Here is a 26,906-nt window from a genome sequence, read left to right as displayed (position 1 = left end):
CATGATATCCCCCTCCTCAGTTTTTCCTCAACAGCAACCTGCTGAGGGAAGCTAGGTTGGGAGACTTGACTGGCATTGGCACAAGGTCACCACGAGCTTTGTGGCTGCTTGGGAATTTGAAGCGGGATTTCCCTGGTTTAAGTCCAGCCCTCTTAACTACAATGCTGTGCTAGTTTTATGTAGTGCAGACAGGGTTTTGGTACAAGATCTTAAGGCAGGACATAGCCTGTTAGGCATTCATTGTGTACTGGGATGGGTCTCTGGGAGCAGCCTCTCAAAGCATCTCTATGACTACTTGTAACCCAAGCCGATGTTGTTATCACAGAGCTATCATCTGACCCTTCAGACTCCCGATATTACATTACAGGCCATCGAGGGGCTTAATGCTGTGTTCTTCTTCTTTGCCCCCGCCATGCTTAGTTACAAAGTAGTTTACAGACGAGGCAAGGTTTAAGTTTCATGGGTACATTCTCTCCAGTTGGCTCCGGTTAAAGTTCTGGCACCACCATAGGGCATGCACAGAGAGAGCCATAAATGAGGCGGGTTCTGAAGGAGGGGGGGTTATCAGCAAAAAGTAAATTAAATGAAAGACTAGCGGGGCAGAATTTGCTCCGAAGTATTTGGAGTCAGCACTTGTCCCATCAGTTATCTTAAAAATAGAACCCATTCAACATTTGAGGCACTTCAGGCATGTTTTGATGACCCCACTACCTAGGATTGAAACGGTGACACATGAGGAGGTGAGCAGGTTGGTTGCTGCTGCTGCTCTTTCATCTGACACGGCTTCGTTCGGAGGTAGAACTGAAGGCTGAAGATTTGGGAAAAGATGCAGCCCAGGTGTTGAGCAACATGCTATTGTGGTCCACTCGCCTGGGATCTCTATACCTGCCCGTGCTGTAGGTAAGTGCTTACATTAGAAACCATAAATACTTGCTTCGCTTCGGTGTATCCTATGCCATACAGTCTCTTCTGAAATTCAGCCCTTAATGGCTTGGATTTATGTGATGTACTGAAAGTTATGCCTTTTTACTTTTTGGGGGAGGAGGTTGTTTTGGAGTTTTTCTTTTCTCTTTTTTGGGTGGACACTCCCCTGATTTCTCCCTTGTTTTTCTGGAGCTCCCTGGTGGCGGGGGGGGGGGCTTTGGGGCGAGGGAGAGGGGGGGAGGACAAACCCAATTATAAAATGGACCACCCTCGACTGCCTACTTTCATGGGACTCGCTCGTGGCAGGAGGGGGCCTGTGGAGGGGGGGTTGGAAGAGGGTGGAAATATGTTATGTATGCTTGGTCTTTTAATGTGAAAAATTTAATAAAAATATTATTAAAAAGAAAAAAGAAAGTTATGCCTTTAGGTGACAGTACCACAACCGACGTAGAAATAAATTCCAATCATTTCATTGGCACCTACCGGTACTTCTGAATGTATCCAATGATGAGGATCACAGCCTATATGCCCCCAGTATTCACACTTTTGCTTTTGCTGGTGAAAGTTTAGCTTGACAAACGTTCCCCGCACCATCTCCCCTGTTTTTATGATTAATTTTCTAGACCTCATGTTTATGGAGAAAAACCTGGCAATACGTTGTATTTGTGTCTGTGTGTACATGCATATGTCTGACAGTTATGGGCTAAGAAATCAGATGATGTATGTTTGAATACAGTAAGTATTTAAAGTATTTACATGAAATTATCTTATGTTTTTTGCTTCCTCAATAGTAAAGCACTATGCTGATAAACACTGGAAACGGCGTTTCCGTGCGCTGCTCTGGCTTCACCAGAAGCGGCTTAGTCATGTTGGCCACATGACCCGGAAAAACTGTCTGCGGACAAACGTCAGCTCTCTCGGCCAGTAAAGCGAGATGAGCGCCGCAACCCCAGAGTCGTTCGCGGTTGGACTTAACTGTCAGCGGTCCTTTATCTTTCTGCTGATAAAAGTCACATTTTATATGACAAAACTACTGAAGGGAACAAAGGAGAAATATACTGTCATGGGTGCTTTAGTTTCGATTCCTGGGTTGGACTAGATGAGCCTTGGGGTCCCTTCCAACTCTACAGTTCTATGAGTCTATGTATTGCCTAATGCCTCTCTGATAAAGGAATAAAAAAACCCATAAAATGATATGAACAAACTTAACATGGCCTGTTTTCTTGGGGAAAATTGACAACTATTGTTTCCATAAATTCTTCACATTATGCAGTAATGCATTCTACATAAAACACTCTTTGTATATTAGACAATCACACATTATATACAGCTCCATAAAATAAGCTGTTTTCTCTATGCCTGTGTAACTTGCTAGTTCTAAAAATTGATGTGCCTTTTCTAGCAAGTGAAAAATTGTTAGCATGTCAGTTTATGCTAAAATTATGGGGCATCTTTAAGATATATTTATCACTAATGTCTGTAATGCTGCTTCCCAGAATTTCAGTCAGGTTTGCTAAAGCATAAATGCTTGAGCTTGTCAAGTTTTTCAAAACAAATATGTTCAATTAATCTTAGCTTCAGGTAAATTGGGAGACATTCAAGAATTATACATTCAGATCAATCCATTGTTAAAATCGTGTTTATGGAAGATAATCTTACTCGGCTACGAGTGATCGCCAAAGAAGAAGATTAAGCAACTCATGAATTTGATGGTGTAGATCAGGCATCCCCAAACTGCAGCCCTCCAGATGTTTTGGTCTACAACTCCCATGATCCCTAGCTAGCAGGACCAGTGGTCGGGGAAGATGGGAATTGTAGTCCAAAACATCTGGAGGGCCGAAGTTTGGGGATGCCTTGTGTAGATAGACAGAGTCATTGGATGGTCTTTTTACCTCCGCCTAACCCATGAATAATATTTAATATCTTAACTGTTTATGTTGGACAGTAGCAAATGAGATATGCTCACATTGGGCAACTCTGGCCCATGTGTATCTGCTGAGATTGCCATCATGTGGCCCTGTCTTTGATGTTTGAGTGACATTGGTCCCACGAAGTGCCTCCCACCAGCTACGACTGGTATGCCAGATATGGCTCCTAGACAGCGATATCTCAGAAACTATTCTCCATAACTATTCTCTCCCTGGGGAGAGCATTCCACAATCAGGAATCACCACGGAAAAGGCCCCTTCTCTTGTTGCCACCCACTGAATCACTCAAGTGGGGGGGCAGAGAAGGGCATCACATGACAAGTGCAGGGTCCAGGTTGGTTTGCATGATCACAGCCACCCTAAATTTGCACATCTTTGAATTTTGCAATGCTGTTCTCCATCCAAATAATGTAAAGAAAAATGCAGGAACTGGGGTAAAAGTGTGCACATAGATACATAGTGTGCATACATTTGTGAAAATAACATACAAAAATGTGTTATATTAGGGCAAAATGCTTTGGAAAAATGTTTATATTAGGAAAAGTGCCTACAAATGTGTGTATATTAAAGAAGAAATTTACACTAAAATCTGATTAAATGTGGAGAACCAAATGTAAGACTGGAAAAATGAAAGAAAACAAAAAACTGATGTTCTTTTTTAAATTATTCCACGTTTTATTTTTCATTTTATTAGATTGGATAGGATGGGCGAGGTAAATTCAGGATGGCTGGAAGAACCTCCCAAAAAATTCACAATTCTTTATGTTAAATAAAAGGAGGGTTCTAACATATACAGCCATTTACACACTTACAGAGGAATTAAATTTCATTTACTGAAACTTGACACTGTTTCTCATTGTATCTTCATGTTTGGTACAGGTTAGGGATGAAAACTGAATGGCTCAGGGCACCTCAGTCTGTCACTTTGTGGGACAGGATTCAATCGCATACCAGCAAACTCATATTGCACAATTAAAGCTCATTTGCAGCTCCTGTGTGACAAACCCACTTCAGCAAAAGGCTGGACTTTTTGCAATGAGGAATGCCACGAGGCAGTGTGGGATAGCACTTGTTTTGACGCAACATTGGCTAACCTCCCTGCAAACAGATCAGAATGACTGCTCCTTGAATAGTCAATGTCTAATCAGGATGAATGTTTAGAAGCATCCCCCATCTGGTATTACAGGATCATGTTGGGAAATAATAGGAAGTAAAACAGGAAGACAGGGTTAGCTAAGTGATTAATATATGTATGATTACACTTTGTATTACACAGCACCATTCTGTAGTAGTAGTAATAATAATAATAATAATAATAATAATAATAATAATAATACCCCGCCCATCTGGCTGAGTCTCCCCAGCCACTCTGGGCTGCTCCCAATTGAATATTAAAACAATAACTGTGGGTTAAACCACAGAGCCTAGGGCTTGCTGATCAGAAGGTCGGCAGTTCGAATCCCTGCGACGGGGTGAGCTCCCATTGCTCGGTCCCAGCTCCTGCCCACCTAGCAGTTCGAAAGCACATCAAAGTGCAAGTAGATAAATAGGGACCGCTCCGGCGGGAAGGTAAACGGCGTTTCCGTGTGCTGCTCTGGTTCGCCAGAAGCAGCTTTGTCATGCTGGCCACATGACCCGGAAACTGTCTGCAGACAAACGCTGGCTCCCTCGGCCTAAAGAGCGAGATGAGCGCCACAACCCCAGAGTCGGACACGACTGGACCTGATTGTCAGGGGCCCCCTTTACCCTTTACCTTTACAACATTAAATATTAAAAGCTTCCCTAAACAGGGCTGCCTTCAGATGTCTTTTAAAATTAGGATAACTGCTTATTTCCTTGACATCTGATGGAAGGGCATTCCACAGGGCGGGTGCTGCTACCGAGAAGGCCCTCTCTCTGGTTCCCTGTAACCTCACTTCTCGCAATGAGGGAACCGCCAGAAGGCCCTCTGCGCTGGATCTCAGTGCCCGGGCTTAACGGTGGGGGTGGAGACGCTCCTTCAGGTATACAGGACCAAGGCCGTTAGGGCTTTAAAGGTCAACACCAACACTTTGAATTGTGCTCAGAAACATACTGGGAGCCAGTGTAGGTTTCTCAGGACCGGTGTTATGTGGTCCCAGTGGCTGCTCCCAGTCACCAGTCTAGCTGCCGCATTCTGGATTAGTTGCAGTTTCTGGGTCACCTTCAAAGGTAGCCCCACGTAGAGTGCATTGCAGTAATCCAAACAGGAGATAACCAGAGCATGCACCACTGGCGAGACAGTCCGCTGGCAGGTAGGGTCTCAGGCTGCGTACCAGATGGAGCTGATAGGCAGCTGCCCTGGACACAGAATTAACCTGTGCCTCCATGGACAGCTGTGAGTCCAAAATGACTCCCAGGCTGCGCACCTGGTCCTTCAGGGGCACAGTTACCCCATTCAGGACCAGGGAGTCCTCCACACCTGCCCGCTTCCTGTCTCCCACAAACATTACTTCTGTCTTGTCAGGATTCAACCTCAATCTGTTAACCGCCATCCATCCTCCAACCGCCTCCAGGCACTCACACAGGACCTTCACCACCTTCACTGGTTCTGATTTAAAAGAGAGGTAGAGCTGGGTATCATCCGCATACTGATGAACACCCAGCCCAAACCCCCTGATGATCTCTCCCAGCGGCTGCATGTAGATGTTAAAAAGCATGGGGGAGAGGACAGAACCCTGAGGCACCCCACAAGTGAGAGCCCAGGGGTCTGAACACTCATCCCCCACCACCACTTTCTGAACACTGCACAGGAGGAAGGAGCAGAACCACTGTATGACAGTGCCCCCAGCTCCCAACCCATCTAGACGGTCCAGAAGGATGTTATGGTCGATGGTGTCACAAGCCGCTGAGAGATCCAGCAGAACTAGGAAACAGCTCTCACCTTTGTCCTTAGCCCACCGGAGACCATCAACCAGTGCGGCCAAGGCAGTTTCAGTCCCATGATGAGGCCTGAATCCTGACTGGAAGGGATCCAAATGGTCCGCTTCTTCCAGGCGTGCCTGGAGTTGTTCAGCAACCACCTGCTCAATCACCTTGCCCAAGAATGGTAGATTTGAGACTGGGCGATAGTTGGCCATATTGGCCAGGTCTAAAGATGTTTGTTTAAGAAGCGGTTTAATGACCGCCTCTTTCAATGGGTCTGGGAAGGCTCCCTCGCAGAGGGAAGCATTCACCACCCTGCAGAGCCCATCGCCCAGCCCTTCCTGGCTCCCTTTTACTAGCCAGGATGGGCAAGGATCAAGGAGACAGGTGGTCGGTTTCACTCGTCCAAGCAGCCTGTCCACATCCTCGGAGGTAACAGATTGAAATTGATTCCATACAACTCGACCAGACAGAGCTCCAGCACTCTCCCGCCGCGGCCCTGCTCCCACGGTGGTGTCTACCTCCTTCCGAATCTGAGCGACTTTATCTGCAAAAAATTTTGCAAAATCATTGCAGGAGATCTTGGGGTCTTTACAAGGCCCCGATGATGAAGGTGGTTCTGTTAAATCACGAAGTACCTGAAAGAGTCTCCTGCTACTATTTGCTGCAGATGCAAGAGTGCAAAATTCATTTAAAATTAGGTTGGTAATTCTAGTGACAGCTGTATGATTGTCCCACTCATAATTCACAGTCTTACCTAAAATATTAAACAAGCAATACAAAGCCACACACACACACACACACACACACACACACACATTATTATTATTATTATTATTATTATTATTATTATTATTATTATTATACCGCCATATATCCAGAGGTCTCAGGGCAGTTTCCAGAACATAGGTTGCTACCAGTGAACACAAGTTTAGGCCTCATCTTAGAAGGCAGCTCTTCCATGATCATAGTTCCACCAGAGATAAGGCAGAATATGTGGAAATGGCAAATCAAAATTGCTGTTCCTTATGTGCCGACAATATCTCATGTTCCCTCCGTAATTCCTCTGCAGAGGCCCTAACAAGAGGCTTGACCTTAACTTAGCAGATCACACAAGCTCGTGGCCTCAAGATGGAACGGTTGCAGATCAGGGAAATATAAGAGGGCAGCTAAGTACTTTATTTACAGACAAGAAATCAGCAGGAGATTTGCAAGTGGTGAATGGATCGCTTCAGTGACCCAAATGGCATGGTTTGAGAGAATAAGATGCCAGTGAGAGACCACAGTTGATTTATTCGATAACATCAGGAAGCCATTTATGGACTGCATTATGGATGACTATCCTAGTGTTTAGAACAGGACAAGAGAGGTTGATGTTGTGCTTACACAGGCATAGAATACAGTGGTACCTCGGGTTACAAACACCTCAGGTTACAAACATTTCGGGTTACAGACTCCGCTAACCCAGAAGTAGTAACTCAGGTTAAGAACGTTACCTCAGGATGAGAACAGAAATAGTGCGGTGGCGGTGGCGGCGGTAGACCCCATTAGCTAAAGTGGTACCTCAGGTTAAGAACGGACCTCCAGAATGAATTAAGTTCATAACCAGAGGTACCACTGTATAATAATGATATGTCCTGGGCATAAGCACCAGAAAGCAAAATTCTAGGTTGAGCTATTAGTCACATTTTGACTATATCAAACAAATAGCCCCTTTATTTAGGGCCTATTTCTACTCATCAGGGTTGGGACTTACCAGTTTTGGAATTCACCTAGACTCACGGGGCTTGCTAACTTTTTGCAGCCAACGGGCACATTTGGAATTTTGAAAGAGCCACGGGTGCCAGTCAAAAAATGGCTGCTATGGGTGTGTGGCGTAACCTAAAATGGCTGGCAGTACATCTTAAAAAACCAGAAACAGAAAAAATGGCGCATCGCTCCCCACCAGCATTAAACTACACCTACACCAGCCACCCTTTCCTCACAGTGAGCAGTTTTTTGCACCTCCCCTCTGTTCAGAATGCGGGGGGGGGGCGTGTCCAGTAGCCAATGAAATGTGGGGATATTTAAGGGTGTGTGCTCACTGAGCCACTGCACACAGAAACTGAACAGTAAGAGCATGCATTGTGATTTTCTTTGAGGGTTAATAATACTGAGGCCCTTTCTAGGCACCATAGGAGGTCAAGGTGGGCACACTGGAATATGCTTGTTACATGATTAAAATCTAGCCTTTGATGGCTAGGAATAGGTAGAATAATTATTATACTTTTATAGAAAATGAGCTCTTGGGATGGGATGAAACAGGTTATAAATGTAATCCAGTGGTTTTCAACCAGTGTGCCATGTTATCCTGGGGTGCTTTGAATGATGGTTAGGGCATCACATGGGCAACACTGGCCTCTCTCCCTCTTTCCTTCCCTCCCTTCTGTGATGCCCCCTCGCCTCTCTGCCTCCTAAAGGCTTGCACAGCGGTTTACTGCAACAGTCCTGGCTACAAGCTCCCCAGGCAAATGGTGCCTCTGGGGCTGGCCAGGGGGTACTTCCTGGGCCCCTGTGGGGCAGTGGGAGGAGGCAGCTGAGAGACCAGGGTAGCAGCAGTAGCTGCCCAGAGGATTCCCAAGGAGAGGGGAAAGGAGAGGAGGCTGAGGGAACACTCCACAGGGGAGGGTGTTTGGAAAAGGGTAAGAGGTTGCCAGCTCTGCAGGCAATTGGTGACATCACTGGGCTCCTGAGTGCCACAGGGGTGCCGCAGAAAGAATGTAGTTGGCCAAGGGAGCCGTGGACTCAAAAAGGTTAAAAACCTCTGGTGTAATCAATCAACAGCAGATTATATGGAATTGCTAATCCAGAGCAGAAGACAAATATGTTAATTTAGTTGATTTGGATCGAGTATTTCCAAACAGTATTTTTAAATCTCACTTCACCCTTTTCTTTCCATCTCAAAAATACCTTAGAAGATTGAGCAGGTGGGTGACTTATGTAGAAAAGTAGGCGAAATAATTTAAAAAAATGTCCAGTAGCACCTTAGAGACCAACTAAGTTTGTTCTGGGTATAAGCTTTTGTTGCATGCACACTTCTTCAGATACACGTTCTGAAGAAGTTATTTAAGTTATTTAAAAATAAAAAAGAAGTAGTGAGACATCTCTTTCACTTAACTAATGGTGATGCTATTTAAAGTAGTTCTTAGATAACCCAAGTAAGAACAAACTTTGCTAAGCAAAACACAAACTGACCCCTTAAATCCTTTGCAGTGAAAAGTGTGTTAAGTCCACTTCTAGTCCCAACCTCTTTCATCAATCCACAGTGATAAGTTCCTGGGGCTCTTAGTCAACTATATACCATTTGATTGTTTACTTGTATGTGTTTTTTAAAACAAACAAACAAACACCAAGTTTATGTAATTTTGTAAAGTGCCAGAAATATTGATAGCACCTTTGCCTCCAGACCTCCCTTTTAGTGTTAGATACAAGAAGTGTGCATGCACACGAAAGCTCATACCAAAATAAAAACTTAGTTGGTCTTTAAGGTGCTACTGAAGGATTTTTTTCCCCCTTTTAGTGTGTAATCATTATCATTTGTACTCATACTATTAGGGTGGTTGCACACATTCTTCCTTTCAATACTGTTTGCACCTGTGGAAGCTTTGATGTGGTCACGCTGCTTTATTTCCAGGCAGTGCAGAACCCATAACTACCCGTTGGAATCCTAACAAAATAAAAAAAATTCCTTCCGGTAGCACCTTAGAGACCAACTAAGTTTGTCATAGGTATAAGCTGTCGTGTGCATGCACACTTCTTCAGAATCCTGTAATTTTTTTCTACCACAACGTTCTGCTTTATTTTTTTGTCCTGCTTTTGTTGCCCTATAGCCCCTTTGGATGGCAATAATGTGGAAGCATTGGGGAGGCATCACAGAACAAACAACCAGAATAAAACTACCACTAATGCACTATTATTGCGTCAATAATACATTGCAGAATACACCCACAATTAAACACCAGCTATTGACAGTCTACCCATTTATACAATCACAGAATTGAAGAGGAAAAGGGCAGCACACCTGGACATCAGACTGAATCAAGCACACAAAAATCACCTGGTCATAATCTTCCCCATTGTGGTGAGATTTTATTTCTATTTAAATTAAGTAATTATTTCCAAATTAGCATGTGCACATTTTAAGAAATTACTCTTTCATCCACTTCTTGGGTGGTTTATTTCCTCTTTTTTTGCCGATCCATAAGTGGCCACCCCAAGACATTTCCTTGTCTTGTGGCTGAGCAGCAAGCAACACCTGCCTTTCCCCAAGTAGCCAAGGCTGGCCAAGTTATTTTGGCACCTGAAGCATAAAATCCCACAAATTCCTCTTCCACTCCCTGGTAGTAAAAATACAACAAATATTAATTATATACATTACAATGTGCTGCTCTTTCATGACACCCAAAACCAGCTGCCTACTGTTAGGGCCAACCTTGCCCATACCTGCTAAACTATTGCTGGGTAATAACTGTCTCTGTCAATATGTGTACTCTGTACTAGCAGAGTTAATTCCAACAAATAGCAAATTGTCATAGTTACCTGCAATAAGCAAAATCTTCTGCACTTCAGCGATTACCCATGAGCACAACCAACCACTTTTCCTCTTCTGTATTTTATTTACATATCTGAAGGGTACCGATAGCTGCCATTGGACGTGCAACGTCTGACCTCTTGTCCACATTCCAATTTTACATTCTCCTCCCCACAACAAACAGGAACTGCCCTAGCAACCATCTGGACCAGCTTAGTTGCTTGGTTCTCCCAGAAGGAAAACCTGCCCATCTTTTTTAGTTCAGATCTATGTCACTGAAGCAGCCTTTGATTCATCCTAAAGGTCAAGGTCTTTAGCACTGACTAGGAAGAAAACTTCGTCGCAGCAGTACAAAGGTGCGCGCATACAATACATTTTGGGAGAAATTGTTGTAAATAAGTTGGGGGAATTAACTGCATTTTCTGTGCAAGCTCTTGGAGCTGAAACCGAACATGAAACCATTCCCCCCGGAAAAGATGGGGAGCAATGAGAAGAAGAGGTGCTTAACCTTTTCTCTGCCTGACACGCCTCTGCTCTAAACAGGAATTTGTGAAGTCACGTGTTTGGAACCCTGTAGGGAGAAGCAGCTGACGTGACAATTTGGAGTGCAGAAGTGGTGGCTGGAGAAAGACTGCATGCCGCTCTCCACAATTCTGAATTACCCCTGCAAAAGCAGCTTTACTTGGGAAACAAACAAACAAAAAACACCCACCAGCCATGATTAGGACTCTGATATACACATTCCCATGCAATGTTATTTCATTAATACTACAATTATGAAACTAACAAATATGGCCCATCTTGCTTGTAGCTGTGTAGTTTTAGTTTTCTGTGTCAGTTTGTTTTGTTCTGTATTTACATAACTCAGGAAATTATTGGTTTGCAAAGCAAGCCTCAATGAGACTCTGATTCCAGCAGAATTATCTTTTAAAATATCCTGCTAGAGCTTAGTTTTCAGTCCAATAGTAAGACTTCAAGCTAAAGTCTTGCATGTGCCAGTCTGCCATGGGCACACCTGCACTCTTTTGTTCAAGTCATGATTGGCTGGGAAGAGTAAGAGTCATGTGACACCTTCCTTTTAATTAACAACCTACACGCAGCATCACTGGTGCCAGTGGAGGCTGCATTAGGATATAAATGGCAGCTTGGGGGTAGGCAGGCCCGTACTTCCTATTGGGGCTACTGGTGCACTGCGCCAGGTTGCCATCCTCTCAGGGGCTCCCCAGCGAGTGGTGGAGCTGTGCGGCTTTGCTGGTGGTGTCCCCTTTCCCTGCACGCGTCGCCGGCCACCATGCCGCGCTGGACCTCCGGCAGCCGCGACTTGGTGCCCAGCCCGGGGTGGGGTGGGGGTCCTTGCCACCAGCCCAGGCGCACCACCGGGCCAGCGGCCGGGCTCCAGAGGCGGCGGCCCAGGGCGCAGCTCCATCCCGCCCGCCCGCCAGGGCAGGACCCATCCCACTGCTGCTACTGGGAGGAGGTTGGCCCGCCCGCTGGCTCCGCAGCAGCTGCCCGGCCGCCTCCATTGCGCGCTCCTGCCCTCGAGCGTCCTGCTCGCTTCGCACCCCGGCTGCTCCTTGGGCGAGGCGAGGGAAGCTCGGGTGGACCAGGGAGCAGCGGCAGTGGCGGCGACGGCCCTGTCTATCCCGAGCGCGCACGGTGCCCTCGGCGCCTTGGAGTGGGGCGGGCTCTTCCTTCTTGGGGCCTCTCCCTGGCCAGCATAGCCCCTCGCCTGGTTCCTGCCTCTCTGCGCTCCCTGCTCTTCCAAAGAGGGACGAGCCGACCTGCCCGGAGGGAAGGGTGGGGGTGGCGCCCCCCGAGGGATCCCTGCACCAGGGCGCCAGATAGCCTTAAGACGGCCCTGGGGGTAGGGTTCAACAGGGGCAGCTGGGGAGGGGGAGGGTTATACCACCTCCCTGTCCCTGGTGATCCTGGTTCTGTTTAGGGCCCTCATTGCTGCTCTTTTTATTTTTATAATGTTAATAGCATTCACTTAATTAGTTTGGCCTGCTTATATTGGCACAACCAAAACAATCATAGTACTCACTATTGCAATGCTTAGAGCAAGAGTGGCCAACACTTGAAATAAAAAAAAATTGGTACCTATGTGGGGCCAAGGAGCAGAATTCTCTGGCTCAGGGGGCAAAAGTTATGGTTAGTCTGGTAGTTTTTGCCCTGGTGGAGGTGGCAGCAACTTGCGTGAATGAATTTGCTTCCCCTCCCCTGCCCTGCCTGTAATTGAGGAGGAGCCAAGCCTTGCCTCTACTCCTGCCTGTGCTCCCAGAAGGATTTCTCTCTGTTAAGTAAGAAGTCATGCTGGACTTTGGAGACTTCTCTCCCTAAGACTGTTTCTGGGCATGATGATAACTAGGAGGAAAGTCTCCACAGTGACGGCTGCTCCAGACATCGAGCCCAATGTGGCTCCCTTCCCTCTCAGCTGAATGGGCAATACTAGAGGGTTTCTTGGTCTTGCCCCTCAGAGATTTCACACTTTGCCCAATTGCATTATGGGCAAGCTGAAGGCCCCTTAGTGGACTCCCCAGTTTCATCTTGTTTCCCCAGTTGCTTCTGGGATTAATGCAGTCAAGGGTGATCTCCCCAATAATGCCGACGATCAAAGGCTTTGTGAAGCCATGGCCCTAGTCATTAGGACGTCTGCTACGGCATCTTAATTGCTGCAGGTGTCCTTGTTATGGGCTAAGGCTCTGCTTGAGGAGGCACCTCAGGGGTGTTCTCACCTGCCGCAAGATTTGCGTAAGATAAGATACAGTAATAAGATAATCTTTATTGTCATTGCCCCCCTGCGGGAACAACGAAATTACTCGGCTGCTCCATCCACTCAGATAAGGCACTCCACATAAATTTACACAAAACATTAATTAAACAATGCAATACGAAATGACAAGTAAAAATAAGATGACTTCAAAGTCCAGACTTTCCATTTCAGGCCGAAATTGCTCTAGAGAAGAAACTGTTCTTGAGACGGCTCGTTCTCGCCTTCATTGTTCTGTATCTCCGTCCCAATGGCAGGAGCTCGAAGAAACGGTGAACAGGATGCGATGGATCTCTTGATATGTCTAGTGCTTTCCTGTGGCACCTGGTGATATAGATTTGTTCTAAGGTGGAGAGTGAGCAAGTGAGAAAAAGCCTCCACCTTCTTGGTGGATGCAGGACTAGGTGGTATACATTTTCTTGCAATAGTCCTGCATCCACCATGAAGGCGGCTGCAGAGGCAAAAACCATGATTTGTTGAAGTGCTGTCATACAAAATGTTTATAATTAGCAAATATGAACTGTGCTATAGGGTCAGTCTTATTTGCGGGTCATGAGAGTCTACAAATAGCACTCCCCCCCCCATTTCTTTCTCCACTGAAAAGTCTGTCTTAAAATAACAGGTGTTTTGCTTATTGTCAGATGATGCTTCTGTTGCCCAGGTCCTTTGATTTGTTAAAACAAAATGTCAGTGACTCCACAGAGCACGTGCCCGAAGGCTAGGGACGTGCTAGGGACAATAAATACAGCGATCTTTGCCAGTGCCATTTAAACTAGCCATCATAAATCAATCATTTTCTGATACGTGCAGAGGATGAAAATAATTGGTGACCAGCACAAAGCCTGAGCATTAGCTAAGCTTGGAGTGGACATGAGAGGTGTATAGAGGGTCATGCGCAGGCCACCCTGAGTAGCATTCATTTCCCTATATTTAAATATTTTGAATATATCATGAGCCAATAAATCTCATATTCCTTGGGGGAATCCTCCAGCAAATTGCCACAGAGAAGCTGCAGCGCTACACAACAGCTGTACTGAAATGTCAGAAGGGGCTTACACAGCTGACACAAGCTGCTGAAAACAGAACATGGCAGCACTTCCATAAATTCTCCTCCCCCAGCCAAGCGCTGCTTAATATAGACCGACCATATGCTGTAGCCCCTGCTCACTCTTACACAAGCATCTCCTACGATTGAGTTGTACTGCAATTAATAAATAATCTTTCCCACAAACCTTAGGGGGGATTGAGGGTTTCAGAAAAGATATAACCACCTCTGGTTCTTGTCTTTCTTAAATTCCCTTTAGGCGTTTCTGGGTCTTTTTCTCTCTCTTTTTTTTTTTACATCAACAAAGAACATGTCTGAGTTCAGCCAAAACTCTGACCAAGAAGAAATCTGTTCTGAAGAGATCGATGAAGATGAAATCCTAGCAAACCTCTCCCCCGAAGAACTGAAGGAGCTACAGTGTGAAATGGAAGTCATGGCTCCAGACCCTGAAGTGCCCGTTGGGATGATACAGAGAGACCAGACGGAAAAGCCACCGACGGGAAACTTTGACCACAGATCCCTTGTTGACTACCTGTATTGGCAGAAGGCATCGAGGCGGATGCATGAGGATGAAAGGGTGCCTGTCACTCTCTTGCCGTCGGAGGTAAGAAACAGGAAATGCAACTATTCTGCATGCTTCTCGTGGTGACGTGGGAACTACAACACACTGAATAGCAACAACTAAATAATAATTAGGTTAATTGAATTGTGCTACAAGGCTTTTGGGAGGGAAAAAAACATTTTGCAGGCTTTTATAGATGCAGACGGAGTAGATCTTGGAAAGAAAGTTCCATAGCGAAGAGCTCCCACCCAAAAGGTATTTCTCCACATCCTAGCCAAATGTACCTGTCTCAGAGACAGCCCTTGGACTATGCCGCTGCCTGGGATCTTAAAGGGAAAGCGAGCTTGTATAAAGGAAGGTGCTTCCTATCTATTTTAGGCGGTATGTGGTTTTTTAATCAGTTTTAATTACAGTGGTACCTCGCAAGACGGATTTAATTTGTTTCGCGAGTCAATTAGTTTTGCGAAAAAATTGTCTTGCGAATCGCGGTTTCCCATAGGAATGCACTGAAACTTCTTTTTTTGCCCATAATTAATTAATTAAATTTCAATGCATTCCTATGGGAAACCGTGATTCGCAAGACGATTTTTTCGCAAAATGAATTCGTCTTGCGAGTCACCATCAGATCGCAAGACGCATTCGTCTTGCGAAAAATTCATCTTGCAGGGCATTCGTCTTGCGAGGTACCACTGTATTGTCATATGACCTAAGCCCAATGAATTACTGGATCAGTGCAGAAACTCACATGATCAGGTGTGAGGGTGTCTGAGAATAAAAATGGAGTTCTTACACAGGAAGTGCAAGACATGCTGCAGTGCCTTTGCATTCCTTACTTCTGTGTGATGCAGGTATGCTGTGCAGTAACAGAGCCCTGTATCTTAGACAGGCACTGGAAACTGATGAATATACACACCCTCCTAGAGATGAAATGGTGAGGTCTTTTGGCTGGAAGATGCTCCCTGGCTTCTATGGGAGAGGGGAGAATCCTTCTTGAATGCATCAAAAGTCAAATGGTTCAAATAAATAATACTCAGCCTTGGAAGAATTGATTGGTGGATTAAAGCTATTTGTGTCCTGCTTCTCTTATAATTAAACGCAGCTCACCACAAAAGATGCAAAAATGAAATATGGCAGTACAGAGAACACACTAATTAAAAGCAGCAATTTAAAGATTTATCTGTGTAAGCAAAAGCTATGATGGATGCAGAAACGGAGTAGGAGGCTCAAATTCTTCTCAGATACTAAAGAGGTAAAGATATGGGGCTTTTAAGCTTTTTTAAAAAACAAAAACAAATTTAAAGACAAATTCAAATTCTTCTCAGATACTAAAGAGGCAAAGATATGGGGCTTTTAAGCTTTTTAAAAAAACAAAAACAAATTTAAAGACAAATTCAAATTCTTCTCAGATACTAAAGAGGCAAAGATATGGGGCTTTTAAGCTTAAATTTAAATTCAAATTCTTCTCAGATACTAAAGAGGCAAAGATATGGGGCTTTTAAGCTTTTTTAAAAACAAAAAAACAAATTTAAAAACAAAAACACTATTTTATTTTACATATTTCATAAAATTTATACACTGCTTGACTGCAAAAAAAACCAACAACCCCAAAACCTCGAAGTGGTTTAGGAAAAGAGAAACAATAAAAGTGAGGGGAGGAAACCATACTTTAAAACATACAAATGCAAGAATTGCAGGGGCTGGGAGTGGAAAATCATGTTTTTACAATAACTCAAAATTTCAGGAAACGTTTTTCCTTGCTTGGGAAACACTGAGGGGAATATCCTCTGGATCGCATGTAATAAGCCAGAAACAATTGCATATTTGGTTTTGTTTTGCTTTTCTATTACAAGGTTTAGAAATGCCTTGCCTTAGGAGAAGGTTGTGTACTGACTTTTCACAAGACTATTCCTGCATAGAAGTGCTCAGGAGTCTCACCTGGACAGGATGAGGATGAAGTGAGAAACCAGGCACTGCAGTAAGTGAGCAGTGTAAATCAGTTAGAAATGTTCAGGCGTCAGTGGAGGTTTGGGCAAAATGAATATGTAGTGGTTTAGGGAAATAGGGGAAGAGAGAGAAGTGACTTAGTCAGCAGAGGAGAGCAGAGAACAGAGAAATAGAACAAAAGGCACAGATAGAGGAGTGGGGTAGGAGACCTGTCTCACCCTTTATTGCTCCTGCTCCATTAGAGACAGTAGATCTAACAGGATATGAGACAACAAAGAAAAAGAGCGAGAATTGAAATTAGGGTTCCATAACCCTGCCTGGCTGAAAGTGAGACGTTGCTTAAAAATTTTACTGACTGACTCTTACAGTTACTGCTGCAATTACACCAGGACTAATAGAAGGACTGTATTTTGTGCTTAGTATTGCTCTAAAATTATTCAGGAAAAGCCAGAAGAAGTGATAACGGCAAAGCATGCTAATTAAGAAGATTTATACAAAAAAAATATTTTAGTATAATCAGGTATATAGTCTGAGGCCCACAAGAGAGATGCTTGGAGGATGACAATGAGAGAACAGGCCTTTCCTGTGGTAGCGCCCCAATTGTTGAGTGCTCTCCCCAGGCAAGCTTGCTTGGTGCTGACATTGCCGTCTTTCTGGTGCCACGCAAATTTACTCTAGCAGGCACTGTAAATTGCTTTAGGATGGCTGGAAATTAAACTAAACTACCAGGATCTTTAACAACTGCCTAAGCTAAGCAGGTCCAGGGGGAAAGGGGGCACCGAGTTGGAAATTATATGGATTCCAATTTGCGTGTGAAGACCTTTAAACCTCCTCCTTAAATAAATTCAGACAAGACTCAAATTTTGGTTTGGTTTTTGGTAGAATTTAGACCACAACTTTCTTGATTACAGAAAGTGAGTGGTTGCATAGGCTTTGCTTCGACTAGCTCCCTGCACCGTTGCAGGTAGCGCTAACCCACAGCTCTACCATAGGTCAGGCTAGGGTGAACACCCGGAATGACGGAAAGCTGGGGACATGCTATGTCCACCACCCAGATGTCCCCCTGGACTCAGCCAAGTGGGAAAAATTCCTGCTGTGCCCCTGTTCCAACGACAGACTACACACGATGGCATAGTACGGTCAAGCGTGCAAGCCCTAAATATAGGGAGAGTTGGGTGGGTGTTCCGATGCACTGACCAAGAGAGAAAGCTCAGGGTCATGTGCATTGGCATATATAGGTCCCTTGATCCATTTGGACTAGCGTCCCATTGGTCAGATTGAACCCATCATCAAGGGACCTACCAATCGGGTGCTGTGGCTATCCAATCGTACCCACCCACAACAGAAGGGTTTGGTTGCCAGGTCTCACCACACCCCGTGCCCTCTTTGAGGGAGGATATGATATCTTAGAATTACCAGAAAAATATGGTGTGGAAATCTAAACATGGAGCATATCTCAGCTTTATTGTCTTTCGGACCAAATAATGTATACTATGATTGCTCTCAACATTTTAAAATAATAAAAACAACCCCCTAGTAAGTAGCAGTGTTTCCGTGTACTGCTCTGGTTCACCAGAAGCGGCTTTGTCATGCTGGTCACATGACCTGGAAGCTGTACGCCGGCTCCCTCGGCCAATAACGCGAGATGAGCACCGCAACCCCAGAGTCAGTCATGACTGGACCTAATGGTCAGGGGTCCCTTTACCTTTAAGTAGCCAATGGCAGGACAGAGCAGTAGCAGGGTGGGTTGCTTACCTGGCTTCCCAATGCAGAGGCCACTGCTGGTAAGTGAAAAAGAGGTGGCAGGAAGTGTGATGCAGTGTGGGCATGGCTGCAGACCCAATTCAACTCTCCTGCTGCTGCCCCCACACCACACCACACCACACCACACCACACCACACCACACCACACCAACCTCCCTACCTCCCTGCCCCTCTCACACATATGTTACTGGCAGTCACTTCCATATTGCAAAGCCAGGTGAGCCGTCCTGCCCTACCTCATTCTCCCTTGCCAGTCACTACTACTACTACTACTAATAATAATAATAATAATAATAATTTATAATATAATAATTTATTATTTATACCCCACCCATCTGGCTGGGTTTCCACAGCCATTCTGGGTGGCTCCCAATAGAATATTAAATACACGATAAATTTAAAACACGGTAAATTTTAGTATTTGTACCCCACCCATCTGACTGGGTTGCTTCAGCCACTCTGAGCAGCTTCCAGCATATACAAAAACATAAAAAACTTCCCTATACAGGGCTGCCTTCAGATGTTTTCTATAGCTTGCATAGTTACCTATCTCCTTGACATCTGATGGGAGGGCGTTCCACAGGGCAGGCGCCACTACTGAGAAGGCCCTCTGCCTGGTTCCTTGTAACCTCACTTCTTGCAGTGAGGAAACTGCTGGAAGGCCCTTGGAACTGGACCTCAGTGTCTGGGCTGAACAGGGGTGGAAACGCCACTCAGACACTACTGAAAACCCCACAGGTATGTTCTTTTACAATGTCCTGTGGGGTTTGTTGAACCTGGATGTGGTGATGGGGAAATATATGCTACAATTACAGTAATTCTAAAACAATAGTTATTTTGTGGATAGGAAAACAGGGCAATCAGTGGAGGGAAATTGATGTTTTAGCCAGAAGACCAATACATTATTTTGAAACCCATTATAAAATAATGAAGCAGTTATTTCCAGATTTTGACATATGATAGTAATGTAGCAGACAAAGCCAATTATACTCAAATAATATTGACATGAGAGCATTTGGATTGTGAAAAGTAAAGAATAAATTCCAGCATAGTACATACTAGAATTTAGAACTGTGTATTTTCTTTTAAAGTAACTCATCTGCACAGTGGGGAAACAAATTTAAATGTCACAACAACTTTGTTGGTTTTATTTAGTAGATGAGGCAAAACTATTTTAAATTATTTCAGCTCTTAGCATTTTGTTTTCTGCAGAGACTCACTGTGGAGAAGTCCGAAGAAAATTCTGAAGATATTAGTAATGAGAAGCAGATGGTGAAAAGTAATGCAGGGAAAACAAATGGAGACATAAGAGATTATAAAGAGAATGAAGAAGAGGAAGAGGAAGGTGAAGAAGAGGAGGAGGAGGAAGAAGAAGATGAGGAGGAGGAGGAAGAAGAGGAGGAGGAAGGGGAGGAAGAGGAGGAGGAGGATGAAGAAGAGGAGGAGGACGAAGAGAAAGATAAGGAAGAACTGGGAACAAAGAAACCATATGGTGAAGAGGACAGCAGAGGTGAACATGAAACAGAGGAATCAGATGAAAAACAAGAAAATAATGAAAAGATAGCATCAAAATTAAATATTCCCAAAAAATTAGCTGTAGATACTAATTTTATTAAGTTAAGTGCTAGGCCTTCAGGAAATCAAACCAATTTAGATGAGAGCCTGAGAAAGGTCCGGAAGAATGACCCAAGCATGACAGAACTCAACTTGAACAACATTGAGAACATCCCCAAGGAAATGCTGGTGGACTTTGTCAATGCTATGAAAAAGAATAAGCACATCAAAACATTCAGTTTAGCTAATGTGGGGGCAGATGATAATGTTGCTTTTGCCTTGGCCAACATGCTGCGTGAAAACAGGAGCATCACTACGCTGAATATTGATTCAAATTTCATCTCGGGTAAAGGAATTGTTGCAATTATGAGGTGTCTGCAGTACAATGAGAAGCTGACTGAGCTACGCTTTCACAACCAGAGAAGCATGTTGGGCCATCAAGCAGAAATGGAGATCTCCAGGTTACTGAAAGCCAACCCTACGCTGCTCAAGATAGGGTACCACTTTGAACTTCCAGGTCCCAGAATGGTGGTTACTAATCTGCTCAGCAGAAACCTCGATAAACAGAGGCAGAAAAGGATAGAGGAGCAAAAGCAGCAGCAACGAAAAGAGCAGAAAGAGCTAATAGCCATGTTAGAGAATGGACTCGGGTTGCCTCCTGGCATGTGGGAATTGCTAGGGGGACCAGTGCCTACTTCAGTGATGCCTCCTTCGATGCAACCTCCAATGCCACCAGTCCCAAAATCTCCATCTGCGGCCAGGAAAAATGAACCTGCAAGAAAACCAGAGCCTGAAAAGGTAAGCAGCGGCAACTTCAAAATAGTGAAACTCAAGAGAACCCAGCGGAAACCCACCATAAAAGAATATGTGGAGCCTGCTGAAAAAACCAACCTCAAAGATGTGATCAAGACACTCAAGCCTATTCCAAGAAGGCGGCCACCTCCTCTGAAGGAAGTAACTCCTAGAGATCAGTTACTTAATGATATTCGGCAGAGCAACGTAGCTTATCTGAAACCGGTGAGTGCAATGGGGTGAAAAAAGGAAGTAGGAAAATACTGCGATATCAGTTAGCCCATCTTAAAGATATTTCATTCAAAATCGAGTCATCTGGGGATGACAACGGCCGTGTGTTGTGGAGACAATGGCCTGGATCCTAAGGGTGAAATTGCACATTGCAAAAGCTATGTTTCTGAGCCTTTAAATCAGGCACCCCCAAACTCAGACCTCCAGATGTTTTGGGACTACAACTCCCATCATCTCTAGCTAACAGGACCGGTGGTCAGGGATGATGGGAGTTGTAGTCCCAAAACATCTGGAGGGCCGAGTTTTAAATGCAAGGGTGTCTGCTTTAAATGCAAGGGTTTTCAATTTAGACAAAGTGTCAGTGTATCCCAGCCGATCACCCTTGATCTAGATCAGCACCCTACCAAGGGAGAGGGTAGGGAACAAATCCTTTACCTCCACTGTAGTCCCAATCCAGAGCCACAATTTGCATTGGAGGAAAACTTTTGATTCACTTTAATGGGGACATTTTCCAAATGCAGATTGCAGGCAGGGAATGATCTGCATATGGAACCATAGGATCATAGTCCCCCTATCTCCTACTCTGGTATCCTAATTGAAATTGGGTGTCATGTACTGGCAATTTGTATATATAGCTATTTGTATATATAGCTAACATTTGCAGTTATTTATTATTATTTATTTTAACATTTATATACCACATTTTGCAAAACGAAAACAAAAAGCAAAAGTAAACCACAGGGCAGTTCACAGCATAGAACATAATAAAGAATGTATGTCAATATACCCCATAATAGCCGGACAATACAAAACATTAGAATGGTCACGTAAATACAGTTCAGAATAATAAGCAATACATAGTAGTAAATATGATATAATAACAGTGCCAAATTATACACACTCTTATAAACCCTGTACAATCCAGAAGCTCCTATAACCTGCTTATCTCAGGTGCAACTATAAACATAATGCACATCTAATAACAACAGCCTCCTAAAAAAATAAGGGAGAGGGAAATCATCAGCAGGATATCCATTGCCAGTGTCATGCTATTTTGCACCCTATGCAATACTAAGGACCGGTTCTTGCACCCACCCACCCCAGATGTCTTGTAGAAAAAAATGAACTACACAAAACTTGAAACTGCTAAATTTGTAAATTGCAGGAATAAGTAATAGGGAATAATAAAAGAACAATCTTTTATTTACTTTCTCAAGTACAAAAGAAAATGTTTTAGTACACAAATAATTTTGCAGAAAGCTGTGATATTAAAATTAAAGAAGAAGAGTTTGGATTTGATATCCCGCTTTATCACTACCCGAAGGAGTCTCAAAGCGGCTAACATTCTCCTTTCCCTTCCACCCCTACAACAAACCCTCTGTGAGGTGAGTGGGGCTGAGAGACTTCAGAGAAGTGTGACTAGCCCAAGGTCACCCAGCAGCTGCATGTGGACAAGCGGAGATGCGAACCCAGTTCCCCAGATTACGAGTCTACCGCTCTTAACCACTACACCACACTGGCTCTGAAAAGTCTCTATTTCAGGCACATCAAAATATTACTTTGCAAGCCTTTTCCTTTACAAATTTTTCACCCATTCCTTCAGGTGAAGTGTATCTGATGCTTGGGCACATTCAGTTGATATAGTTGCCAAGTTTAAGATGTGACTTTTAAGATTTAAAATGAAGTGCATTTTCACTTCCTATGTAACATAACCTCCAATCAACTCTACAGTGTATTTCATATATACTTTTAAAAAATCTAATATATGAATTACCTCAAAAATGATAAAATTATTCAAAATATAGAAGTAAAATACTATCAGAAATTTATAAGATGTAACAAAACTGTCCCTGAAAGGTCAGTACCCTAGGCAGCTGCCTAGTTGGCCTAATAATGGCACCAACCCTGAGGATATCTAAACCTTCATGAAATGTGTAAGAAATGCAAATACCTCTGTGAGCAAACATAACTCTTCATTCCCCATTCTCCAGAGAAAATTACAAACCTCCCCACCTTTCACTGGTTAACTTCCCTTTTCTCATCCAGTCTCTCACTCTGAGAGATCTTCACTTTACGTACTGCCTCTCAATCACAGTCTTTTCAATATCCATCAGCCATTCTTATGGGGGTGCAGTCCTTGCACCCTAATAAGCAAGGTTTATAAGAAGGAGAGACACCAAAGGGGAAATCCCTGTGGTGTGTCCCCATTGAGGTGACCTCCCCCACCACCACTGGTGATGGCCATGGAAGGAAAGCTTTCTGTCCCCTTATTTCCACTGCAGATATCTCATGAAGGCTGGAGGAAAGAAATCCCAAGCCATGTGAGATGGGGGGAAAGGGGGAATGTCCTGCAACTGGGCAGACCTCTCTTCTGTTCCTGACTTCTTACCTTAGGACCCAAAGCATGCAAACTTCATTTGTACACTCACATTAATATTATGTAAATACTAATGATGGAATTTTTGTATTTTTTATTATTTTAAAAACCCACTTTTTTAAAAAAAAATCCAAACTAAGATACATGTTTATGGGTGGAGCATCTACTGTTTTCAGAAGAGAAAATTTTTTAATAGTAGCTATCTAAAGTAATTTTGGAAGGTTCCCTTGTATGATGGAGGAACCCATGTTTTGCGCCGGGTTCAGTCTCTGGCAATTTCAGCTAAAAGAGAGAAGCTGCCAATCAGACTACAAACAACAACAACAACAACAACAACATTTTATTTATATGCCACCCATCTGACTGGGTCGCCTGAGCAACTCTGCACGGCTTCCAATAAATTAAAACATATTCCCAGGCTCAACATGCAGATGCCATTGAGGGTGGGGGTGGTGTTGCTAATATGGCCATATTCCGCTGAGTGCAGCCATATTTTGCAGCTGTCAGGTGGATGGCATTAACACTGCATCCACCTTTCTATGCTGTTGTTATCAGCATTTTTAGATCCATTATAATTGCAGCATTTTAGTCTATATTAGAAACTACCCAGTGCTGGCTTTGGGGTCCCACCCCCTCGGGGGTGGGCGGGGATGAAATGTCTTTGTGAACCTCCTTCTTGAGTGGGCCCTCAAGGGGATCTACTGGGCTCATTTTCCTTCACCTTGCTTCTATCACTGCTGACATTACTAATGGAACATGTGAACAGAAAGCAATAATGAGAGGAGGTGGTGCAAGTCCTAGAGAGGGTCTGAAAGCTGGCTGTGATCTCCTACCTGAGGGTGCCCAATAGTGGCAACCACTGGCCCTTCTGCTACAGTTTATTCTGATTCTGTTCCCCAAAGGGCAATCACAACATATTAATGATAAAGTGTCTTCAGTGGGTCTCCGCATGAAATCTTACATTCTCCACACTGTGGCACCGATATATGCGAGTGATGTATATGTGTTCACACACAGTGAAGTGGCTAAAAAGTGCCCAGATTTACCATTCAGTTCTTTTTATTTTTCCTTCTCTAGTCATGTTGCTTGAAAAGGAGCATTTGTTTGAAATCCTTCTGACCCCGGGTGGGGCATCTCCAGTGTCAGCCACCAAGAGCATTGCAAGATGTGGAGATGCAGGGTGCATTTCCCGACAAATCCCCCCTCTCAATTACACAGCTGGAAAAGCTCACCACATTAGATCTCTATCCTTAGGGTGTTTTGCATGCCTTGGATGTTTTCATTTGGATCAGGTCCCGTGTCCTGCACCTGTTAATCACTGAGGTCACCCATAGCAGTTATGTTTAATTATGTCTTCCTCGGTAGTTCAGAAGTAATTTTCCAAGCTTGAAAGTCGTGCAATATACATTACACCTCCTGGCAGTTCCCTTCATTATGTTAAGACATCTGGGCTAGCTTCCTGTCTAGAAACATGGCAATCTAAAATCAGAGCCAGTTTCAATGTTTTCTGGTTTTGATCTGTTGTAGCATTCTTAGTTTTAACGTGAACTAAATAGTTGTTATAGGGACCCAGGTGGCGCTGTGGTTAAACCACTGAGCCTAGGGCTTGCTGATCAGAAGGTCGGCGGTTCGAATCCCTGTGACGGGGTGAGCTCCCGTTGCTTGGTCCCAGCTCCTGCCAACCTAGCAGTTCGAAAGCACGTCAAAATGCAAGTAGATAAATAGGAACCGCTACAGCGGGAAGGTAAACGGCGTTTCCATGTACTGCTCTGGTTTGCCAGAAGCGGCTTTGTCATGCTGGCCACATGACCTGGAAGCTATACGCCGGCTCCCTCGGCCAATAATGCGAGATGAGCGCGCAACCCCAGAGTCGGTCACGACTGGACCTAATGGTCAGGGGTCCCTTTACCTTAAATAGTTGTTATAGACAAACAGCCTGGGCAAGGCTAGAGCATTTTATTTTATTTAATGTCCATCAATATTTCTCCTTTTCTTTTTTATGCATTAGTCTTGTGGTTTAATTGTAGCCTTCCAAACTGCAAAACTTCTAGAACTCTTCAGTCACATAACACAGGAGAACATCCCTCAGCATGTCCATTTTGTCAATTTGAGGACAGTTAAATGAGGGGATTTTATTGCTGGTGGTGATCAGTTCACACCTTCTATTCCAGCACTTCTACTTCCCGCAAGCCATTTATTCCCACAATGGAAAATCAGTGGAAATGAGTTTAGAAACATACAACACCCTAAGTCAGGACAGCCTGCAATTACCTTATAGAAGAAATTCCAGATACAGGTTGTGACCCTTTGTGCACCTCAGTGAAGGGAAGAAACAGGCTTGCATCCGATCACCCAACCATTTATCCTTCAAAGCTGCAACAAGTCACCCTGTGACAGAATTCTGATGCTGTGTGTGTGCATAAACAAAAGAGACACACACCTGGCACTGAGCACCTTGCAATGCTCGTTAGAGAACAATCAACAGTCAGCATACTCATCCCATCCACCACCTGGATGGCCTAAGCTTGTCAGTTCAGCTGTTTGTCACACCTGCAGCTCAGTAGAATGCCTTTTTACCAAACATATTGCAAAAAATAAAATAAAAAAATAGTAACACAAATCTTTAATAAAAGCAAAATTATAAGCCTGGGACATTTCTAAAACTAATAAACCCCTCTATATGTACTTGTGGTGGACAACAATTGATGCTGAGCCTGGTAATAAATTTATGTGGAAAGTAAGTTCTGTTGAAATGGATGGATTGCCAAAACTTCGCGTTTAGGATTTGGTTGTAAAGAGATCATCATCTATTGCAGGCATCCCCAACTTGCTGCCCTCCAGATGTTTTGGCCTACAACTCCCACGATCCCTAGCTAACAGGACCAGTGGTCAGGGGTGATGGGAATTGTAGTCCAAAACCTCTGGAGGGCTGAAGGTTGGGGATGCCTGATCTTTTGCTTGTAGCGGATTGAATTAATTGTCACAATGTGTCTGGTATATATTGAAGAGTTATTTTGTTTATACATTGGATGTGGAATTGAACCCAGTTACCATTCTGTTTCATTTGGAAGAAGATTGTGATGAGGATATATCTCCCCCTCCCCCACTACCCTACATTTACATTTCTTATTTTTGCTGCACAGGTGCCACTTCCCAAAGAGCTGGAGTAGTTACTCCCCATTCAGTGAAGGAAACAACTTGGAGAAGAAAGGAAAAGAACAAAACAAAACACACAGACTGTGCAAGTGTTGCTTCATATTGTTCCAGAGTCTGTTTCCTTCAAATGGAAGACATGGGAACAATGCTTAAAGCATGCCACCTGTTGAAGTGATGATTGAAAAGGATAGAATGAAAACAGTATAAATGGTTAATAATTCACACGTACACTATTGTAATGGGCTAGTGCCCCCCTATAGTCTCTGTCAGCTTGCTGGGCTTTAATTTCAGAGAGTAGGGGTGGAGAACAGAGGGATATTATCCCCTATGTTATAACTTTTATAGATTCCTTCAGGAAATCCCTGTTGCAATCATGTCGCCTTCTGCTTTTAAACTTTACAGATGCA

At 44.0% G+C, this 26,906-nt stretch overlaps 1 protein-coding gene across 2 annotated transcripts; it reads left to right on the top strand.

Annotated features, from left to right (window-relative positions):
* The first annotated feature begins 652 nt into the window (after positions 1-652).
* On the top strand, positions 653-26,906 carry LMOD3 (leiomodin 3). Of its 2 annotated transcripts, none has more exons than XM_060271336.1 (4): positions 653-896; positions 14,380-14,724; positions 19,602-20,960; positions 26,487-26,906. In XM_060271336.1, the coding sequence occupies exons 2-4, from the start codon at positions 14,431-14,433 to the stop codon at positions 26,511-26,513; spliced, it is 1,680 nt and encodes a 559-aa protein (XP_060127319.1). In that variant the 5' UTR covers positions 653-896; positions 14,380-14,430; the 3' UTR covers positions 26,514-26,906. The 2 variants fall into 2 exon arrangements, with proteins under 2 accessions (XP_060127319.1, XP_034962568.1); XM_035106677.2 differs by having other exon boundaries at positions 653-900.

The sequence above is a fragment of the Zootoca vivipara genome, chromosome 2 (assembly GCF_963506605.1).
Source record: "Zootoca vivipara chromosome 2, rZooViv1.1, whole genome shotgun sequence".
Taxonomy (NCBI): Eukaryota; Metazoa; Chordata; class Lepidosauria; order Squamata; family Lacertidae; genus Zootoca; species Zootoca vivipara.
The sequence above is the reverse complement of the archived record's forward strand: the minus strand, read 5'-3'. Positions and strand labels throughout refer to the sequence as shown.